The 24,532-nt window shown below is 32.7% G+C and overlaps 1 protein-coding gene and 1 long non-coding RNA gene across 2 annotated transcripts; one reads left to right on the top strand and one right to left on the bottom strand.

Moving 5' to 3' along the window:
* Nucleotides 1–1,304: 1,304 nt before the first annotated feature.
* On the top strand, nt 1,305–3,546 carry LOC148252916 (uncharacterized). Its single transcript, XR_015813507.1, has 2 exons — nt 1,305–1,946; nt 3,120–3,546. It is a non-coding gene; the product is annotated as an uncharacterized LOC148252916 (long non-coding RNA).
* Nucleotides 3,109–6,299, bottom strand: CCD8 (carotenoid cleavage dioxygenase 8). The gene is made up of 6 exons (XM_022056278.2): nt 5,904–6,299; nt 4,352–5,095; nt 4,049–4,242; nt 3,651–3,840; nt 3,386–3,488; nt 3,109–3,254 (listed from the first exon to the last, which is right to left on the bottom strand). Exons 1-6 carry the CDS (start codon nt 6,174–6,176, stop codon nt 3,109–3,111), a joined length of 1,650 nt encoding a protein of 549 aa, XP_021911970.2. The 5' UTR covers nt 6,177–6,299.
* Between the last annotated feature and the right edge of the window lie 18,233 nt (nt 6,300–24,532).

Here is a 24,532-nt window from a genome sequence, read left to right as displayed (position 1 = left end):
GACATGCAAATGCAAAATTTTTCCATGTGCATGTAACTGCTGTACGCATATTAAAAAAAAATGAAATTCATTTAGGTATTAAATTAAAATAATAATATTTATTTAATAAAGATATTATTGTACATATAATTTAAAGATTTTTTTGAATTTAAGATCTTATTGTGCCTCGAATCATCGGTGACAAAACTAATGAAATTGTTATAGAGTTAAACGATTGAAATCTTTTTGGCATTAAAATTGACAATTTCTTGACTATGATTCAAATTCTTCATAGAATTAATAAAATCAATCTCATATTTTATATTAAGAAACAATTTATTTGCTACTAGATTGAAAAATTAAAAGTGTCTTTTTTTTTTTACACCTATTTATGTTACCTCGTTACATCAAAGCAAGAGATTCCATTAAATCACCTTAAGAAGTCATGATAGAAATTATATTAGAAAAGAGAATAATTGATAAATACTTAATATACTGCAACGATAATGTTATACGAACTTAATTTTAGGTTTGAACTGATTCAGTATACAAAAAAATTTAAAATTATGGTCGTAATAAACACATATGAAAGATTAATTTGGAGCCTTGAAGCATACAATGCGTAGTTCATAAAGATTGAAGAGAAGATAAATGAAAGATTGAAAATTTTCTCGTTTATTTGGTGAAGTTTAATAAATTGGCTAAAAATAAATTTAAAAAAGAATCTCAAAATTATAAATTTAAAAATTATTTAAAAAACATAATATCTTCAAATTATTCTTTTATTAATTAGAATTCTGAAATTTTTTAAATAATAGTTCAGAAATAAGATTTGGTAGTTATGTGTAAAACATTATCCAAAATGGTTTTCTATAGTTTACAAAGTTATTAAAAAAAAAATGATTGAAACAAAAATATTAAAGTTTTCCTGAAAATTATTTTTGAAATAATATTTTAAATTTTTATATTGAAAATAATTTTTAAAAATGCAAATTTCTTTTCTTTTTTTTTTTAATTTAAAAAAAGGAGTAAAAAATAGATTGCACAATTGTAAAGGAACTTTCGTGAATATTCAACAGACTAATAAAAAATAAAAAAAAAAAAAAAATTGACAGACTTGTCAATAAATTGATCCTCAATTCTGATTTCATTATAAAAAATTCAAAACTTAACTATGCCACTTGTGCATTATTTTGCAAGCTTCAGATGTTACCAAAGCCCAGATATTGGCATCCTCCTCTTCTCAATCGCTTCGGATTTTAAGTTCATATTTCAACAAATGCAAGTCCTACCTTTTATCATCATGAACTTAACCCTCCCTTTGATTCTTTTTGTGCATATGAACTTTTTGTCTTTTAATCCTCCATCAAACAAGCAATTGTAGTTTCATCACATGTAGGCCCAATTTCAATTTAATTTGTACTGTACCTCACCTAAAGAGAATGGCTTGGCCCGTAATCTACTTTGTTAGCCTTTGTACACACTATATATATCTTACCATTTCTTAAAAAAAGTTAGAAACTATAATTACACTTCTAATTGAATTTTTTTTTTTTTTTTTTTAAAGAATAATGAATTGGAATCTAATTGAATTATACTTTTCCAACTCCAATAATCTATTGGGTTCGACTTTGGAGTTTTCTCTCAAACAGACTACTGTTGGGGCAGTAAATACATTTTTCAAGTTTCTATCATTCTCTCGCGATAACTAGCTCTGATGCACAGAGCAATAACTTCAAAACCCAGGAACAAATCAGTCGAAATATACCTAAAAGCAAGAATAAGAGCAGCAGTGAAATGGGATCGTATTTTTCAATGAGATCAGTGGGCGCCGTTCTCCACAGATTCTTCGATGGGGTGTCCTCAAAATGCCCCACCAATTCGTTTTCTCCGGCAGGCACTGCTCTGCTATATAGGATCCTGTTATAGTTTCTATCAACTCTATCACCGCATATATATCTTACGAGGTAATATGACTTACGATAATACGTTAGACAGTATTCTTCTGATAAATTATGGTGGGATTTACGTGTGAGGTAGGTACGACTCAGAATTTTACTTGCCCACCAAATGTTTGATGAAAATCCCCAAAAAAGTTGTTCCAATATCAATGGGTCTATGCCGTGTTTCTTTTAGGCGTAGAATAGGCTTTGAAGAGAATAAAATAGTTGATGTCATCCTTGTTGTTCAGCATGTAGTATTCTGTCAACTGAGGTGCTCTGTAATTTGCTTTTGTTTCTTCTTTCCAAATCAACGAGAACATAGCATTTTCTGCATTTTTCTTATGTAGTATGGGGTGCTTATATCCAAATTACTTAAACTTGATGATGTTGATGCCATATACACAGACCAGAAATGATAAAAATTCATGTCTCCTGTTCCTCCTTTGGCAATTCAATTGAGTAATGGAACTGTCAAATATAGCTGACTCCATTAAAAAAATTTTGCTGTGGCCTTGCAAGCAAAACAGAAAGATCGTTTATTGTTGCTCCGGTCAGCTGGGTCTTAGGCGGCAGCTTTTTATCTTTTCAACTACTTTTTTATATTCCCAATTTTTATATTTTTCTTAGTTTTGAAGTTGATGGAAGATTTATCTCTTGCTGCTAATAGTTGAGAAAGCTATTTGTTCTTGTTTACTGGTCTTCTTGTGGTAATTTGTTTTGGGAAAGTTTATTTATGGCATACAACAAATGAATGTTGTAAAATATCCGAAACCTATATGAAACATGGTTTCTAGTTAATAGTTGAACATGCGTCTCAAGAAGGTGATCGACGAAAGTGCTGCAATCTTTTGGACTGAATTCTTATCATGAACACTATTAAAGGTTTAGGTTGTTTTTTCTTCAGGCATTCAGTTGCATATTTAACATCCTATTGGGAAGCACATAATTGAAAGACACTGATAAATCTTAATCAAAAGACTGCCAAACTAGTAAGTTCTTGATCGGACACAAAAATTTTACCTATTTTTCACCGTACAGTTGCTATACATCGTGGTGATTAATATTCTAGATATACGCAAAAATCAAGCAGGCAAATGACCTGCATGTTTGGAACTTTTATCAATATATATGTATAGATGTGTCGGTGTAGCTCTTGATTATGATGAAACTATTTGATTTTAGTGATCTATTTCTTAGGAACCCAGCAGCCATGCAAGCCATATGGTAGGCCGTAAGGGAATTTTGCTCTTGCAAGTTCTTCAAAGCTGGATCCATCTAGTAGCAATGCATAGCCTCCGCCATTATTTTGACTTACCATGGAGATCACCACGCCTGCAGCAACAGACAAATGCCAAAATTTGATGACTCAATTTGTTTTGGTTAATTATAAGTGTATGCATTTTGTGAATTATTAATCATTGTGGTATAGACGTTTTACACACTCTCAACAGACATGAACTCACCATCATCTTCCTCTGTTGCGCCAGGTCGACTCACAAACAATGGTTCGGAGGGAATTGCACCCTCCTCGTACCAATTCTTGGCCTTTTTCTGTACTAAATCAAGCTGCAGCATGTATATAATATACTATTATTAATGATTAACATCACAATCAGCATGACTAGTATGATTTTGGTCAAGAAAGTAGCTAATTAGGTGGATAATTCGCAAAGCAATATTCTGCTTTTTCTGAAAATATGAAGAAACTCAGATTGCTGGTATGCGTACCTTAGTTAGGGTATTAGGGAAATTACAAGGGCGCTGTGCCCCACAGGCATAAGCATATCTGTATTTTTTGCCCAAATAGTTAGGGTTAATGCTGCACATATCTATGCCTCTGCCATGCTCATTTGGGTCTAAAGCTGCCTCCAACTTCCCACAAGGACTCCCATCAAATGGTATTATAAATCTCCCTACCCTGTTTTTCCAATTGCACCATCAAAATTTAGACCCAATTCAGCTTATAGAAACCAAAAAAGTTAATCTTCATTTTACACTAAAAGAGAAGAAAATTTGGTTGGCAATGTAGCTTTTCTTTTCGAAAAAATAATTTAAAATTATAAATAAGTACTTATTTATGTAGTTAATTAAGAGATAATGAATTCACATGAATATATAGTACAAACCTAGCATCTGGCAATATATCTTGACCAGAAAGTGAACGTAACTTTTGTAAACGAAGTTTATCAAGAATGCTAGTATCTGCATTGTGTTCACAACAATCGGAGACCACGCCTATCACCCTCCCCTCCTCATCAATCTCTTCGTATGCATTGATGAAGTGGAATGTTATATACAATGGTACTTCTACACTTGTCACCTTTAATATTATAACAATTAATTAACACATGTATAATCAATCTAATTAAACTCATACTTAAATTTCAAAAAACCAAAATTACATTGCTAGAAAGAGAGAGGGAGCTTACAATTTTACCACTAGCCTTGGACATGACATGCATAAAAGCTTTGGAGTTAGGGTGCCATTCGAACTTATAGAGCGGTGTGGGTTCAGCCTTAAGCAAATTCTTCGCACAATATCTTAATGGCATTTCAGGTATAATGATGTAATGCTCTGTAACTGGGAATGAATGGACCCAACCGGGACTTGGACCACCACGACAGTTGACACGACCTATTACCTTCCTCTCATTGGATCCAACCTCCATTCTTGCCACCAAGTATCCCGGATTTACCAAATCGGGCAATAATGTCAAAAATTCTGTATCTGTAACTATTGGATGAGCCGAGTGGAGCAATCCACCTAATAAGTCACTATATTCGAATTTTCCAAGCGTTTCAAGGGTGTCAGGATCGATAATTATTGAACCTTTTTGGGTCTCTGTTAGGCAAACTACTCGACCATCACCTAACTTCACAACACCAGTATTAGCATTGTCAGTCAATGATGCGCCAGAAAGGAGTTTGGCCAAGTTTCCTATATAATTCAAGAAATTTTTTGGTTTTGGTGCTTCTGAGAATTCTCTGTAACAAAGCTTGTTGTTTTTCTTTGCAGCCTTATAAGCCTCTGATTCGATCTGCCGATGACCAGCCACTAAATGACCATTCTGGAACTGGAGCTTGACAATGGTGGCATACCCATCAAACAGGTGCCGAAAATTATAATCTCCTATATGCCACATACCAGGGCCATTCCTTAAATAAGTGCCATTCTGCATTTAATTGGTAATACATGAAGTGTTAAATGTGCATGTTGACACTCTCGGCAGATTAAAAATAATGAGTATCTGTCAATACGAGAGTAACAAACGATAAATACTATCAGAACAATTCTGCAAACTCAATTCAGATACGACAATGGAAATGAGGGATCCACAAAATTGGAATCATCATCTGTAGGGATTGGCAGTGTATGGACAAAATTGGGATGTTTTACTTTTTATGTTTTACTTGTTTTAATCCAGAACTAAATTAAATTATACCAGGCAAGGGTAGTATAAATACATACATACACATATATATGTCTATAGAAACTTGACACATCTGAAAATGTTTTTAATCATTTTAATAGACGGGTGAATACTACTTTTAAAAAAAAAAAAATTAAAAAAAAAAATTAAAAACTAGATGGTAGAAAAATCGATACATCTGAGAATGTTGTTAATCATTAATTTAATAGTTAATTAAATAATTAGCCACATTCTCCTACAATATTTAAAATCTGACAACATGGAATATTCTGCCTTAATTCCTACATCTAAATATAATATTAATCACCCTCTTAAAGAAAAAAAAAAAAAGAAGAAAGAAAACACTCCACTTCCCCAGCGAGCACTCAGCTTAAATCAATATAGGAATGCATATATGTATATATAAACAAATATCAACTGTTCTTTATGTAAATGATAGCCCTGCATTAATATATGACATGCAAATGCAAAATTTTCAATGTGCATGTAACTGCTATATGCATATGTATTTCATATATGTTTTTATGTATATATGCACGTACAAACGTACCAGCCACAATGGTATTTCTCCTTCAACTGCGAGCTCTCCCTCCCATCGCTCTTGCCGGACACTTGTCCATGCAACGTGATTCCGGTTACCCATTATTTCGGTCTCCAGTGATGGAGCTCCGACTACAGGCAACTGCGTAGCAACCTTGGTGATGGTTAAGTCTCGTTTCGAAGATACGCTGTTTCCTAAGGGAAAACCATATTTTATGTAATCACAAGGGTGGTTAATCATATTTGGGGGAAGAATATTAGCTGAAAAATGAATGGAAGCCATGGGACATATATATATATATATATATATCTATATATATCTCTCTCTCTCTTCTTGGAGGACGTAGCTAGAAACTGTAATGAAGAATGTGTTAAAAGTAACACGAGAGTGCAAGATATATTTATAGGGAGAGAAAGGCTTTAACTAGTACTAATTTGAGCTCTGGAGCAGAGTGAATGGAATCTTGTTTGTGAAATTCTATCCCACTATAAGACAACTTTAAGCTATAAAAGTTTTATGAATAATGGTAGTTGTGTGTTCGGATCGTATGTGTGTCACATAGTCTAGGAGTGTGTTGCCTTAAATTTTAATATTTAATGTCTACCCAACTGGGAATTATTTATTTTTCTTAAATAATTTGTCTTTGTTTGATAAGAGTATTATATAAAAGTAGTACTTATATGAAATTTAGTTCGAGGATTGTTTATTTGCATTAGGATTTTTTTTTTTTTTTTTTTACCCTTTTTCACTTCACGGATTTCAAAATAAATTACAAGTTTTTTAATGATAATTTACAACACTGAGATTTTGTAATTAGAATTATTTTAATGGATTCATAAATCTTATATCACTTAAAATTTATTGTCGTATAAGAAAAATTTATCATATTTCTCTCTTCATTTTCACATATAATCATGTTTGTAGATGATTAACTTTATTTTAATATATTAAAAAATTATAAATTATATTTATGTTTTATTTATTTATAATGGCTCGTAGAAAAAAAAAGTTTTAATAAATTGCAAAAATAACATTAAAATAACATGAGATTCATTTAGTTATTAAACTAGAACAACAGTGTTTGTTCAACAATGAATAAAATCTTAAATTAGTGAACCTTAACTAAAACAAAAAGACATAAGTTTATTTGAAAATAATATAATTATAAAAGGCGAAATTATAAGTTACCTATAACATTTTTTTATTTATTTGGAAAAAATATATATCAAATTTTTTAAATGCTTCACTATGGGAGAAATAAATCATCATTTTGCATATTCTAATTGAATAAAGAAGATGATTGATTAGTTGATGAGTATGTACCAAAAAAAGATATGGATGAGGATGATGAAGAAGAGGAAGCAAATCGACTTCCCCTAAGGGTTTGCCTAATATTGTTTCTTTCTTTATGTTTTGTTATTAGTCGTAATTGTACTAAATAAAAAGATTATTTTACATACATTCTAAAGATTTATTTTGAATTTACGACTTTATCGTGTTTCGAATTTTAGATGGGAAAGCTAATAAGATTGCTATAGAACTAAGTGATTAGAATCTTGTTCGTATTGAAGTTAACGATTTCTCTATTATGATTAAATTTTTTTTACATAATTAATAAAATCAATATCATATTTTATATTAAAGAATAATCTATTTGTTGCTAGATTCTACTTTTTTTTTTTGCAACTATTTATGTTAATTCTTTGAATAAAAACACGAAACTCTATGGGGTCATCTCAAGAAGTCACGATAGAAGTTATATTGAAAAAAAAAAAATTGATTTTGATAATTAATAAATACTTGATACGCTATACCAATAATACTTATATGAGCTTGTTTTAGGTTTGAACTTATTCATTATAGAAGACAATATAAAATCATGGTCATAGTAAACACATATGGAAAATTTCAAAAAGAATAATTTTTTTGGAGCCTTGAATGAAACATACAATGAATAGTTCATGAAGATTGAAGAGAAGATAAAGGGAAAGATTGAATGGTGATATTTAGTAAGATGAATAAAAATAAAATTAAAAATTCTTAAAACATTTTAATTTCTTAAAACTATTATTTTATAAATTAAAAATTTGAAATTAAATCAGGTCGGATAATATCGCGAACAAAAATGTCTTTATTGATCTTGACTGAAAGTCTTGCTAACCTTAACCTTAAATAAGAAAACAAAACAGAAACGAAGAAGCAAAAACAAAAGTGATAACACAGGATGAGATTGGTGCATGGTAGCCATGCATGCACAGTAGTTAATTGTTGAATTCTATGGAAGAAGAATACATGATGGAACGCCAAATTCATCAAGAAAAATTATACAAAATAAGTAAGTCTAAGGCTTAACTAGGCTCAAAGACAAAGGAGATTTTCCGAGACAATTTTTGGTAGCAACACAATCAATCCGTTTGAATTTTGAGAAATTTGTCTCTTCATTTTTAGTTGGCCGAAAAACCTACCAACACCAATTAATTATACATAACATTATTAAAATCTTGAAAAGTAGGTAAAACAACTCCTAATTGAGAATGACGATTTACTAATCCCAAAAAAAAGTGTGTAAGGTCAACTATTAATAGTTTATCTAAATACAGTGAAGATGAACTTAAATCTCAATATATATATATATAGCACTAAAAATAAATAAAAATTAAATACCAACTTTTTTAATTGTATAACTTTCAATTTCTATTAAGAACAAAATATAAATAAAATTAAAAGAATTTTGTTTTTCTATTAAAATATGCACAGTAGCATAAGAATGTTATAAATCAAAATAATTTTATTAAATCAAATCGTAATCTTTAACGTATACGACAAATAAATTATGAATTAAAATAATAATTTATTTTTTTTAAAAAAATAATGATGAGCAGAATAAGAAAATGGAAGAAGAAGAAGAAGAAGAAGAAGAAGTGCAACATATCTTGCCGTCCAAAGTGGAAATGAAAAATTAAAAGCCTACAATGCAATAATGATGCTTTCCATGAAGAAAATGCAGCCAAAAAAGAAAACTCCATGGTTTCTTGTTTCATATAATTAGGGTTTTTTCCTAGTCCATACTTGTTTTGGAAAGTGGAAGGCCCAGGTTGCCACTTCATAACTATACAATTAGTTATATTAATGGAGTAGTGTCTAATGCTGCTGAGTAGCTGACAAGTAAGCTGAGGGTCCATCTGTTTCCCACATTTAATTTATTTGCCATTCTGGGGTTTTCGAAATCCATAATATAAACTTCTTCCATCTAATGTGTTTCACCTGCAAAAGCTACAATACGAATACTTGTCGACAAGTCAGATTTGGGAAAAAATACAAGGAGTTATTTCTTGTGAAATAGTAAAATTTGGTGATTAGTTTTTTTGGAGTTCAAGTCAATAAAATTATAGGAAATGTAATGGTTACATTGATTTCTATTTTGAAACTTGTAGCAATATCTCTCTTACTTGAAATTTTAATAATTAATACTCTTACTCTATGTTAGAGAATACAAATGTTCTCTATAATCTTAAAAATAAATGATTAAAAGATTTAATCAATATCAAAATCTAGTTTTAAACAATTTTATAGCATTCAAAAAGTTGAATTTGTGATAAGTTTTAATAATACAAGTATAAAAGTGTTCGTTATAAACTAGGAGATACATTATGCGCATTCCTTGCACAATACACAACTATTGAAATCCATTTAGAACAAACCCATTGAGGACTACCTCGAAGAAGCCAAATTACTTTTAAATGAATGCACCTACAATAGGTAGACCTCTCTCTATAGCAGAGTTCAATTTAGTGATCTTTCAAAATCATGGATCCAATTATCATCCTTTGATCACCACTCTTAATCTTCAAACTACCCCAATATTGTTTCACGGACTATATGGATATGACATTGCTCATGAAATCCTATTGAAATCCCTTCATGACCTTGCCATGAGATATATGCAAATTTAAAGAATAATAAAACCAATGATATTAGTTTTTCTAATAGTATCAACTTCAACAAGTATTAGTTTGCTATTGTCAAACTTATGAATTACACAATTATATTGCAGATCATTATTAAAAGCAGTACAACCCTAAAACTCAATCTAAATCACAAACAAATACTACAAAGGTAAATAACCATAATTTTTATCTTAGGAGTTCTCTAACTTTAAGTCTTGATTCAAACCATTTTCTTAGATCATCGTGACAAATCTAATTCTCAAGCACTCATACCACACATCATATGACCCTAGATCTCTGCAGTCTCCTATAACTTTGAAATACAAGGGTACCAACTAATTGTATGTGGATAATAAAAAAGGTTTAGATATTCTTCATACTTATAACAAAGTCTTTCATTCTAACTATGAGCATTTAATTGTTAAAAACTTATTATAAAGAATCTTCTTTCTTTAAAAATAATAATTATTTTTGAAAATCTTAACTTCTCTATTTTGTTTACGTGAGACTACGTCATAAAGAAGATCCTCTAACAATGATTAACCGAGGAGGATGGACTTCACAAAATTTTCACCACTGAATCATCTAATGCACTTCTTGCTACTTAAATGTTGTTTGATATATTAAAATTAAAATTACTCTGTTATAATTTTTTGAAAAAATAAGAGTCGATCAATTTTAAATAAATAATTATTATACATATTAACATAACATGAAATAATTTTTTTATTATTACGATGGTGTCAACAGTCAAGCACAAGAATGCAAAGAAAACATGAAAGGAAATGGTAAGTGAATTATTTGTTTTATTCTTATTGTATTTCTAAGAACATGATATGAACTCAACAATACGTAGTTTGTTTATATTTTCTAATTTCTCATAATTGAAAATTACACTAGAATTTCTACTTGAGCATTATCACATTCATCCTCGGGCATTATAAAATGAAAGCCAAGAACAATCAATCATACACGCCAAACCATGTAAGCATGAATAATTTAACACCAACTTGCAAAACATCGACACTTACGGCCGAATCATCACTGCAAATCCTTCTTGTAATCATTGCTTTTGCTGGTCCCTCCACTATCTAATCACATTATTAGTTTAACTTCAAGAGGCTTAATGTTCATTAATTAATTGATTAATTAATAAATTTTTGGTTATCGTGGGAAAACCCTAATTTTGTCTGCCACAATTCACCTATTATGTCCCCATTTGGGTGGTTTTTTGTGGGAATCAACCAAAGCATATTACCAACATTGCCAATTAGAAATCTCTTCAATATTCCAAGCTTTTCAATACTTGTGATGATGTAGATTTTAATGGTAAGCTATTAGATAGTATATATTCAGGCTATATATGTTTTATAATTTATTTATTATATCATTAAAGACTTATATCTAATTAGTTGTTGGATACAGGTTATGCATGTATTTTTTTTTTCTTTGTTTGTTAAAATACATAATTAATGTAATTATATTTAAAGAATATTTATTTTATTTTTTAATTCTGATATATATATATATATAAACAATTGTATTTGTTGAATATGGAAGTAATTATATCTATATTTAGGTTATTAATAATAATGAATTAAATGTATTCTTATTTACGAAAATAAATTAAAATATAACTACAATAATTTATTATGAAACATATTAGAATTAAAGAATAATAATACACAGCATGAGCATTAATTATTTTAATTGTATATTTATTATTTTAAAATAACTACATATAAATTATTAAATTATATTAATTAAATATATGATTGAAATACATAAATTAATTTAAAATAATTAAAGTTTTATTGATGATGTGAGATGACGCAGTAATAATTACAGTTACATACATATATATATATTAGATTAATGTTGACAACTTAATTACATAACTAAAATGACAAATTGTTAGTTTTTTTTTTATCTTGAATGGTAAGCCTTTGCAATAGATTCTGCTTACATTGATTCCCATTCTTTGTATTTGTAACATCAGACAAATTATATAATCTTGATCCCACTAATTATTTAATATTTACAATTCATTTATTTGTATTTGTAACCTTAAATAGTTAATTATATATTCAATTTAAGATAAAATATTATTCTTAGAAATGTGAAAATATAAATTTATAGTTTAATCTTTTTTTCCCCCCTAATTAATATCTAAGGGATCCTACTAATACATATATTTAGTAGAAGAAAAAAAATTTCTAGTTTTTTATTTTTTTTAATTATACGTATTTATACATGTATTAATTCATTAAAAAAATATTAAAGTTATGTATTTATCAGATAATAAAAAGTATAAATAAAATTATTATTAATAAAATAAAAAAGATAAGATTCTAAAATTTTTCAATTCCATAACTAGTTTGTTATTGTTCTCTTTAATTATTTTTACTTAATTTTTATGATTTTGTCAATAAAATACCCATGAATTTTTTTCTTTTTTTAAAAAAAAAAATAAAACTTAATTAAAGGAAGTTTTTCATATATTAAATACAACCTTATAAATCGCTAGCCTAATTTATTCCCAAAAATTCTAATTGTTGTTAATATCATATATATTTTTTTTATGTTATGCAGAAGAGTCTTGTTGTAGCACCCGGAAAGGAGGAGGAAAAAAAAAAAAAAAAAAAAAAAAAAAGGGGGGGGCCACGTCAGCAGCCACGTCAGCAGGCCCGGTCAGCAGTCCCGGCCAACCGGGGCCTGCCACGTGGCAAGATCGTGTCACTCCGAAAGGAGCCACGTTGGCGATCCGCGTGGGTGCGATCCGACGGCCCAGATCAATCACGCGATCGGACGGCCCAGATTCAAACGCACGGACGGCCCAGATTCAATCAAAAACGAACGGCCCAGATTAAAACGAAACGAACGGCTGTGATCAAAAGGCAAGGGGTTATAAATAGAACCCCCACACCAGACCAAAAACCCTAGCCGCCAGCCGCTCGCCGGAGAAGACGAACCAGAGGCCGACCGCCGCCACCCGCCGCCACTCGCCGCCGCACCGGGGAAATTTCCGACCGCCGATCGAGGTAAATTTCATACCCCCGACTCGTTTTTCCCCACTGATTCCTCCTATGGCCAAATCGAAGCCGAAATCCCGGCCAAACGGCCGGAATACGCGGCCGAAGCCCAGCGGCGCTGCCGCGCCCCCTCTCGGTTTTTGCCTCCGACGAGGCCCTTCCCGGCCTCCGTTCGATGCAATTTTTATATCACCGTGATCACCATTCTTTTCTCTACAGGTTGACCGAAGCCAAATCACCAAAACACGAACTTCGCCGGAGAGTCGCCGTACCCGAGAGCGCCGCCGCCGGTAAGCTCCGTTTTTCCGTGATTTTTTGGCCCCCCGAGGGCCCTAGGGTTGTTTTCTGACAAGGACCAATGCGAGTGTGGCCGAATTCGGCCAAAAACGGCCGAAAACAGTCAACCCGAGGCGACTCGCCGCCGCCAGCGGCGGCGCCGTCGCCGGAGCACGGCGGAGCCGCCGTGCCGGAGTTGCGATTTGGGCCGAAAGAGGCCCTGGGCCTAATTTGGATTTTTTTTGGAACCCGTGCAGGTACTGTTAGCGTGTTTCAGTTCCCCGAAAAAAATTCAGGGGAAAATTAGGGACAGCCTGCAGGCGCACTGTGAATCGTATTCGGATCCCGAAAACAAGTAAGGACCCCTCACCCTATTTCCTATCACGGTATTAAAGTTCAAAATGATAAAACGGTATTTCTTGAATTAACGCATGTGTGAAATTGCTTAAGGTTGCTAATGGAGCCCGAGTCTAGTGTGATTGATGATTTACTGTTATTTGGCCTGTTTACAGCTTTAAATGCATTATGGGGTTTGATGTGTTCATTTTATAGTTTCGAATGCATATATTACTGTTTTATTAATTATGGGTTGAATGACTGAAAAACTGATACTGTATGTTGTCTGTTTGGTATGAATTACGATTTGCTTGTTTAAATGTGAATTGATGATGCTGATTGAGGAAAAGGAAAAATGAAAGATTGTGTAGACTGATAATTGTATTATGGGGGTCAGCCTGACTAGATATCCTGGGAGATGGTGGACGGACCGGGTCCGTAGGGAACCCTACCGGGATTGTGGTCTCACATGCCGGACGGGGTATGGAGATCTTATGGTTTTGGCGCCCATACCGGACGGGGTATGGGGACGGCCCGTTTCACCCTCATACCGGACGGGGTATTGAGGTTTATGGTTTTGGCGCCCATACCGGACGGGGTATGGGGACGGCCCGTTTCACCCTCATACCGGACGGGGTATTGAGGTTCATGGTTTTGGCGCCCATACCGGACGGGGTATGGGGACGGCCCTGGAAACTGATTATGAATGTTAAAGGTTAACGGGTAGCGGAACCCCTATGGACCCCCACGGATACTAGTAGGCTGGTAAATGAGAAAAAAAGATATGTTGTACAATGATTGAATTACAAGAGGCGTGATAAGTGTTATGTTTTACAGCTTAGATTATTCAATGATTATGATAATGTTATTGTTTTTCTCATATTGTTTTCATAAATTCCACCAAGGTAAGTGGATGGTAAAAGTTTTATTATTGATAAAAGGTTTTGTTGTTAATAAACGAGTTTATTGTAAATTATGCTCCATTGGTCTTTTTGTGGTTTTCTACCCACCTTTATCTCCGTGACGGTGAGATATCGTGATGTTCTTACTGGGCTAGTGTAGCTCACTCCTTAATTAACCATTTCAGATCAGGAAGACATGGTTCCCGAGCCCGTTCCGCAGGAGGACGACGAAGGGGATGCCTAGAGACTCTGTAGTCATACGCATAGTTTATTTTCGAGTTTTCTTTCTTAGTTAGTTTAACCTTTTATATTTTAAGTACGTTTGTTTGGTTTTTCGTGTAAGGGATGTTAACTGAAATTTTGATCTCGCTTCCGCATTCGATATATTTAAATACTCATTTCATTTTTATATTTTCCGGGGTCGTTACACTTGTCAGCATGTAATATAATATTTAACTATATAGTTTTATATTGATACTATCTATTTCCCCACATAATCACTGTAAATATATAATCATAATATATGATTAGTTGATTGCGAATATTTTTGGAAAATCTTAATTTCGTAATCTACGACTTCAGGACTTCCCACTAATACCAAGTAATATATCACCCATCTTAATCAAAACAGTTTACTATAATTAGTCATACACGCATTAATACAATCAAGGAACCATATTAATGTCACTATCTAATCTTATTATATATAAAAATGGAATCAGAATATGCCATATGTTAATTTTTTAATTTTAAAATTTTAAATATAAAATAAGATAATTTAATGATAGTATATACAATAATTACCAATTTAAATATAAAGTATTTTCTATCTTGGATATTTATTGTTTACATATAATAATATTTTTATTAAATTTTTATATAATTATAAAAATTCTATGAAGTTTATATTTTTTGAGTAGTACAAAGCCCGTTTCAAATCCAAGCTCAGTCTTTTCTTGTTCTTAAATGGCGCCAACAACCCAACAATCAAGCCCAGTTCAGCCCAAATCAGCCTTGCCTGAACTCAACTTCGGCCCAGTTCAAACGCTGCCGTTTTGGAAGATTCTTGAAGCCCGTGTAAAAATTTGAACCTGAAAATGAAGCTGAAAATATGCAAGGGGAGAAAGGCGCGAGGCAGATAGGAACAAGGGCGAAACAATGAAAGAAGCAAAAGGGTATCGGGCTCGAGGAGGCAGTGAAGCAAAGGGTTTTGTGAGAGAAAGAAGCTGGGACCAAGAGGAAAATAGTAAGGAAAAGAAAAAAAAAAAAAAAAGGAAGAGGAAGAAAGGAATCGGTTGAAGTAATAAGGTATATTTTGAATTCGGAATTTACTTTTTCGTTTCTTGAAGTCAAACTTTGTTTTGCTTCAAGTTTTCACTCCTCTGTATGCCTAGAAATCAGACGAACAAAGAGTGAACTGGCATATTTGTTGATAGAATTAGCATGATGATTTTATATGGGTTTGACAGAATCGCCGTGTCTCTGTTTTGTTGGGAATTTCTTTGTTTTTTTCTGGATTGATATAGATAATCAAAACGATGAAGAAAAAACGAGTAGGAGATTTGTTGAAATTCCCTGTAATAGTTAAAGAATGTTCATCCTTTTTTTCTTTATTTTATGCTACAATGATTCGTGATTCAGGTGGCATTATGGTTTGGTTTATCATACTTAGTTTTAGGGACAGAAATGATAAGAACAATTAGTGTTAGCAAAGTTTCTGGCAGAATTAGTGCTATTTTCACTAGAGGTTAATGACAATTTAATAGATATAATTGGTTTTCTTTTACTTCATCTTCATGTCTTTGGAACTTGATTTATCTTCAATATCAAAAGAAAATTTAGAAGAAAAATTTAGAAAGATGGTAGCAGTAAACATATAAAGAAGGGGATTTGGGAATCATGAAAAGGGAAATATTGAAGTGAGCATATGCCAAGATTCAAGTAATAAGGAATGTATTTTCATCTTGCATTTTGTTTTAATGTAGTTTAATTCATTACACCTTGTAAATTGTAACATACCATTGTCACTTACATTGTAGATAAAATTTTAAATATTACACTGGCAAATTAAATTAATATTTAGTATATAGGTACTTCACATGTTCTATTCTCATCGCATGCGGTTATGGAATTTAAAATCTTTGAATTAAGACGAATATGTTTAAATTATTATTTTAATTTTTTTTTTTTTCTAATAACATCGGTAGCGATTTTCGAAAAATTTATTTTTGTGGAAGTCTCTTTTGGGCTTCGTGTCCGCCACAGTGTGACAGGTGGTGTTTCGGGAAGTCGGATTATGGGTTGGCTTCAGGCCTAATTCAATAGTGCTGGGCTGGATTGGGCTCACAGTTGTGGGCTCTTGGGCTGGTTTTTGTGAACTGGGTTTAAAAACTAAAGTGGGCTTTAGAAGGGCTAGCATTTGGATTCACTCTCTCTTTAAATGCTACTTTTCATTTCTCTTTCTTTCCTTTTCTTTTGATTTATTTTCCTTTCTCTTCTTCTTTTTGTTTCTCCATTTTCCTTTTTAACCGTAATAAAGAAAATAAAATTGAACAAGATTAAGATATAAAATAAAAAATATAATAATAACAATAATAGGTAATATTATCTATCATGGACAACTATTTTTGTTTAAATTTTTTATTTGTGATTACGTGACATTTTTTTTTTATAATTACTATTATAGTCATTATAAATATTTTTTTTAGCTCAAAAATTTGGAACATGACACTTCTCTCGAGCTAAATCTTGGAATTTCCTTTTAATATTCTTGTGCTTCATCTTACATATATCTTCTTCATAAGAAAAAATACATCTTTTTCATCTATATTCTTGGATTTGTAAGAAGAGGAACGAAAGCTGCTCTTCAACAAAAGTGTTCGCAAGCACAAGCGGTCGAGCTTTATGTCAAGATCAACTAATGATTGTACGTTATGTTTAAGGGAAAAAAATGATGGAGCTTAGCACCAAAGAAAACAAACAAGTTGTAAGATTAACTATATATCATCTATATCGCAGATGTTAAATATGGTTTGGACCTTATTACAGAGATACACTATAAACGAGAATTAACAAATATTTTAAGAATTATTTTACTATTTTATTATTTTTTTTTTATTTTATACAAGTATATTTGATATAATAATTCAAATTTATTTGATTTGACTAGTTTAGATATTTGATTATTCACTACGCCGTGAGCTGACTTTATTTTCTTTTCTTATAGATTTTAAAAAATAAGTTGCAAATGAGGAATTTATGTAATATCTTGTTCCGAAATTTGATTCAACATTAATTTTAAAATTAAAAAAATATATAAATATATAAATTTTAAATTTATAAATATTTATTTAATATAAAATTAAGAAAAAAAATAGGTAAATGATGAAATTAAAAATAATTTTGAAAAAAATGGGTGAATTTGGGTTTGCAAGGTATTTTTAAAAGAAAAATCAGAAATTGAGAATCAAAACGCAATTAAGAAAAATTGTGCTATGTAGAATCGCTCAGTCAGCAGTTCCGACGAATCAGAACACGCCGCATGGCAAGGCATGCTGATTCAGTACTAGGCGGGAGGCCACGCTGGCAATTCGCGTGTATGCGATCGGACAGTTCGGATGCGTACCCGCACATGTGGACGGTTAGGATATGTTCACTCATCAGGCATGATCGGACGGTCGTAATTAAATGCGATAAACGGTTCAGATTCGTTCTCTCTTTAAATGCGATTATACGGTTCAGATCAAATTACGATGAACGGTTCATATTTATTTTCTCTTTACATGCGATCGGACGGTCGAGATCAAACGCGACGAATGACTCAGATTTAAGGGAGACGGGTATAAATATCTCACTTCACACCGAACCCAAACCCTAACCGCCAGCCCCCCACTGTAGAAGAAGAACAGTTACTAGAGAAGGAAGCCGACCGCCGCTTGCCACCATGCCAGAGCCACCTCCGACCGCCAAAAAAGATAAAAATTCTCCTATTCGCTCGAATTTGATTTTGAACACCCCCATGACCAAATCGGAGTAAAAAGAACGACGGATGAGCCGGAAATCGCGGGTAAAGCCCGACGCGCCATGAAAAAAACCAAAAATACTTTCGATGAGCCCCTTTCCGTTTTTCGTTTCGTACGATTTTTTCAACATTGTATTCACCATTATGTTTTCTACACGTTGACCGAAGAAAAACGCTCAGCCGCAAAGGTGAGCCGGTGGAGCTGCTGTATCAGAAAATTTTGCTGCCAGTAAGTTTTTATTTTTCAACTTTTTTTAACCAACCGAGACCTTTTAACATTTTTTTCGTAGGGATGCGTATAAAACATATCGAAATTGGCCAAAACTGCCCAAAAACGGCCAATCTGAGGCAAACCGCCACCACGGATGGCAGTGCTATTGTCGGAACACGATGGTGCCGCTGTTCCGGAATTTTGAAATTAGCCAGAAAGGTTTTTAACACTAATTTTGAGTTTTTAAGGGTATTTTTAGGTACGTGAAGCGTATTTTTACCTCCGTATGAGAATTCAGAAAACTCGGAGATCGTTAGTAGGCGCAGCTGAAAGTTTAGTGTTTCGAACACCGATTCGGGTAAGAATCTCTTACCTTATTTTCTGTTATGGAATTGAAGTCTAATTATAAACAATACAGTATTTTGTGAAATTTAGAAAACGTTGATAATTAATTACATGTTATTAATGGAGTCGGAATCGGTTATTTATTATTGTTTGTCTTGTTTTAATTGATTGTTTGATTTTACAGTTTTAAATGTATGATAATACGCTGAAAATGGATAAGATGATTCAGTTGTGTTTCCTTTATATATGTATTGCTTGTCTTGCGTGATTTACAGTTAAATTGTGAAACTGAAAATTAAATATAAACTAAAAATTGATTAGTTAAGTGAATAAATGAATAAATGATAGTGTTACTGGATATCCTGAGAGATTATGGACGAATCGGATACATAGGAAATCCTACCGTGAACGTCGACTTATACCAGACGGGGTATCGAGGATTAGTATTTTTGATGCTCATACCGGATAGGGTATTGAGGGATTGTATTTTTGGCACTCATATCGGACGAGGTATGGTGACGGCTAGTTAGTTGACAAATTTTGATATGGGTTCACGCGTAGTGGGACATCCCTATGGACCCCCATGGATACTAGCAAATAAATAAAAATGAAAAGTTGTTATTCTTGCTTACTTGAATATGAGATTTTGATGTTATTGAACTATTGTCTCTATAGGTCGGTTTTGAAAATCTCGCAAACGGTAAGTATGCAATAAATGATTTTACTTATGATAAATAAATTTACTTAAATTAAGAGTTTCATTAGTTATTTTTATGATTTTTACCAACATTTATTTCTGTATCGGTGAGTAGCGTAATATTTTTGCTGTGTTAGTGTAACTCACTCATTCATTAACCATTTCAGATCAAGAGCACCAAGATCCAGATCCCGATCAACAAGGGAGTTGTGAATAGTTCACCACCCGGACTTCCTTTAGAGGCTAGTGAATGTCGTCTTAGGATACCTAATTATTTATTTTTCTTTTATTTCTTGATTTTTTGCTTGTTCTTTTAGAATGGTTTTTCTTGTATCTCTATTGGATATTTTAAATTATTGTGTAAGGAATGTAAATGCTAACTCTATTATTTAGCTTCCGCATTCAATTTATAATTTATTTTCTTTCAAGTTTCGAGTCGTTACAATTTAAAATCTGGAGGGACTGAAAATTATATTATAGAGAATTAAAATACATTGCAAAATTTTGTGTTCATTTGAAAAATTATTTTACTTAAGAAATTTAAATTCTTTGAGATTTGAGGTCAAGTTTCAAGTTAGAGAACTTATTATTAAATTTTTCAAAATTATATTTTGGTTGAGTTTAAAATTTGTTTTAGTTTGCATCACAATATGCCTAACTTTAGGTTTGGAGTGTTAATATGGTGTTTTCATTGAATTATTTAGATTAGTTTGCATTGTAATTATTCCATAAAACCTTGAGGAGTCATTGTAATGTGTCTAATTCTAGGTTTGGAGCATTAGTATGGTGTTATCATTGAAGTATTAGATTAATTTGCATCATAATTTATTAAATTATGAGTTTGTATGATCCAAGATTACTTACTTTATTTTAATTGCTAGCTTAGAAGGGAAAGAATGAAGTTTTGAAATGTGAGGCTTGTAGAAATCAGACAAAACACATCAGAAAACATGTTCTTATATTTGTATCTTTCTTGGGTATTTACATAATCAATTTGTATCAAAGCATTACATGGTGGTCAACTTAAATTTGCAAAGACAAAATTATTCTACTCAAAACGATCGTTACTATAAAGCATTTTCCTTGTAGTATTAATTAATATAGGAAAAAAAAAAAGGCTTATATTAAATACTATATATAAACGATACACACACACACAATTAAACTTTCTCAATTTTAAATATAATTTATATATTCTTTTGAAAATTACAAATATTGTTTTTCTTGCATGTAGGTTGTCGACAAATAGCGTCAAGATATATTGTAGGATGATTTTGTTGGGGCCACAAGGTGTCAGACACAGTGGTGCATGTCGGATTGAAGAAAGCTCTTTTGTTTGTGTCTGTGAAGTCAAACCCAGGAGACGACTTTCTTTCCGCCTTGTTCATTTTGTGGCCTAAAAATTATAACACAGAAAATTTTTCTATGCCGACATCAATTTTAATAGCTCTTGTCTCATCTCCTAACTACTTCGTGGGTCTAATTCACTCCAACCATATAGTTTTTAACACTAATTAAATTAAAACATATACTTTATTTTCTATATATTGATTTTCTATGTTATTTAAAGTAATATTTTTTTTTAATTATAAGAACATTTTCAAATGACCTTTGTATACTTAAATTAAATTTTTTTTTACCCAATTAAAGACATATTATACTTATTTAGAAATAGCAATAAGAGATATGGAAACTTTTGGCTTCTCCATCTCTCCTTCCGTTTAATTTGAATTTAACTATACTTTAATATCATTTCTATCAGGTTTGAATAGAATTATTATTTTTATCATGTCGAAACTACACAATTCATAAATAAAATTTTCACAGTTAAAAAAAAATATATATTAATCTTAAGACTCCATCTACAAATATATACATCAAGGATTTTTTGTATTAATTTAAATTAGGTCCAAAAATGACACTGAATTTATTTCCAATGAAGACTTTCTACTAGAATACCCATCAAATTTAAGTAAAATTATCATTTTTATTAAACTAAGCCACGAAAAATTTCTCACAGCTTAAAAAATTTTTTTGCTCGTACTTCATCTACAAATAGTCCATTGTGTCACAGTTTGAGTTAAAATTAAAATTAATTTGATTTTAATTACGAATAGACAGAAAATAATTATTATCTATCTGTTCAATAAAACTCACTAAAAAGAATTAGGAGACAAATTAGTTAACGTAAACAGAAAATAATTATTATTTTTATGTTCAATAGAACTCGTTAAAATGAATTAGGAGACAAATTAGTTAACGTTGGAATCTTATTTCCTTAAAGGGGAACATTAATTTTTAGAGGTCACAAATTATAATCCCATGTTTGAAGGCCTTGGGGCAGACAATTTGATAGTGAGATGTTGGAAAATAAATCTAATTTTCATTCACTTAATGACTATTGAAATTATTCCTTTATCACTTATTTAATTTTTTTTAATGTGATGAGTAGTATCTAATTTCTTTTTTCATGCACATTAATCTGACTTTCTAATTCATTAAAAATGAATTATTTATCTAGCAGCTTATTTTTTTAAAATTATATTCCCTTTCCTACATAAAAATTTATATGTCTCTTAGATACGGAAACATATAAATGCATATAAACAATTGACAGTAAAAAGTACTCAAAATAAAATAAAATTTTAAATTATTGTTTTTAATATTAAAAGAGTTTTTCTTTATTTATTATTATAAACATTTTAAATTTATGTTACTTTAAATTATTGGAGTCACCACCGACCTAAATTATAATCGCATTAAAAAACTAAATTACATCAGTTAAACATATATTTAGCTGAAGAAAAATGGCATAGGAGTTGAATTTTCTAGAAACACATCTTATCTTAATAACATATCATAACATATTAAGTAGGGTCTAATGGGTCATATAGTTTGTTGATCGGAAAAGAATTGTAATGTTCTAGCAAGTGGGTTAGACTAGAATAAAGATTTAATGGAATTATGCTTTACATTTTGTTGTTTGTTTGTTAGATTTGAATATCTTAATACAACTTATTACTATATTTGGCTTGGTTGGAAATAAAGTTTATATAAATTTTTTATTATTAACTGTAAATGACTATAATACTGTTATATTCTATTTAAATCTTAAACTTTCAGGCACACTGTAGCGCCCGGGGAAATTGAAGAAGAAAAAAAAAAAAAAAACGTGCGTGCCACGTCAGCAGGCCTGGCCAACCAGGACCTGCCACGTGGCAAAACCACGTCGATCGGGGACGGGCCACGTTGGCGATCCGCGTGCGCGAGATCGGACGGCCCAGATTAATCGCGCGCACGGACGGCCCAGATTTAATAAAAAACGGACGGTCCAGATTAAAACAAAATGGACGGCCCAGATTAAAACAAAATGGACGGCTGAGATCAAAAGGAAAAAGGGTATAAATAAGACCCCCACACCAGACCCCAAACCCTAGCCGCCTGCCCTCGACGTAGAAGACGAACCAGAAGCCGGCCGCCGTCACCCGCCGCCGCACCGGAGGAATTTCCGACCGCCGATCGAGGTAAATTTCATACCCCCGACTCGTTTTTCCACGTTGATTTCCCCAGTGGCCAAATCGGAGCCAAAATCCCGGCCAAACGGCCGAAAAACACGGTCGAAAGCCAGCGGCGCCGTCGCGCCCCTTCTCGGTTTTTGCCTCCGATGAGGCCCTTCCCGGCCTCCGTTTAATGCAATTTTTATATCACCGTGATCACCATTCTTTTCTCTACAGGTTGATCAGAACCGAATCACCAAAACACGAACTTCACCGGAGAGCCGCCGCACCCGAGAGCACTGCCGCCGGTAAGCTTCGATTTTTCGTAAATTTTCGGCCCCCCCCCCCCCCCCGAGGGCCGTAGGGTTGTTTTATCGCAGGAACCAATGCGAGTGTGGCCGAATTCGGCCGGAAACGGCCAACCCGAGGCGAACCGCCGTGCCGGAGTTGCGATATTGGCCGAAAGGGGCCTTGGGCCTAATTTGGGATTTTTTGGAACACGTGCAGGTACCAGTAGTGCGTTTCAGTTCCCCGAGAAAAATTCAGGGAAAATTAGGGACAGCCTGCAAGCGCACTGTGAAGCCGTGTTCGGACCCCGAAACGAGTAAGGACCCCTCACCCTATTTCCTATCACGGTTTTAAAGTTCAATAAATGATAAAACGGTATTTCATGAATCAACGAATGTGTGAAATTGCTTAAGGTCGCTAATGGAGCCCGAGTCTAGTGTGTTTGTCGGTTAATTGTTATTTGGCCTGTTTTACAATTTTAAATGCAGTATGAGGTTCGATGTTTTCATTTTATAGTTTCGTGTGCATATTGTACTGTTTTATTGATTATTGGTTGAATGACTGGGATATTGATACTGTATGTTGTCTGTTTGGAATAAATTACTGTTTTGCTTGTTCGTATGTGGATTAATGATGCTGACTGAGGAAAAAAAAGAATGAAAAATTATGTAAATGGGTAATGGTATAATGTGGTCAGCCTGACTAGATATCCTGGGAGATGGTGGACGGACCGGGTCCGTAGGGAACCCTATCGGGATTGTGGTCTCCCATATCGGACGGGGTATGGAGATCTTATGGGTTTTGGCGCCCATACCGGACGGGGTATGGGGACGGCCCGTTTCACCCTCATACCGGACGAGGTAATGAGGTCTATGTTTTGGCGCCCATACCGGACGGGGTATGGGGACGACCCTGGAATATGATTTCAGGTGTTAAGGGTTAACGGGTAGCGGGACCCCTATGGATCCCCATGGATACTAGTGGGCTGGTAAATGAGGAAAATATGTTGTGTAACGATTGAATTACGAAAAGTTTGATAGGTATTATGTTATACAGTTTATATATATGGTTTCATGATGATGATGA

Source organism: Carica papaya, chromosome 7 (assembly GCF_054855325.1).
Source record: "Carica papaya isolate Zhongbai chromosome 7, ASM5485532v1, whole genome shotgun sequence".
Lineage (NCBI taxonomy): Eukaryota > Viridiplantae > Streptophyta > Magnoliopsida > Brassicales > Caricaceae > Carica > Carica papaya.
This window is presented reverse-complemented; position numbering and strand designations above follow the sequence as displayed.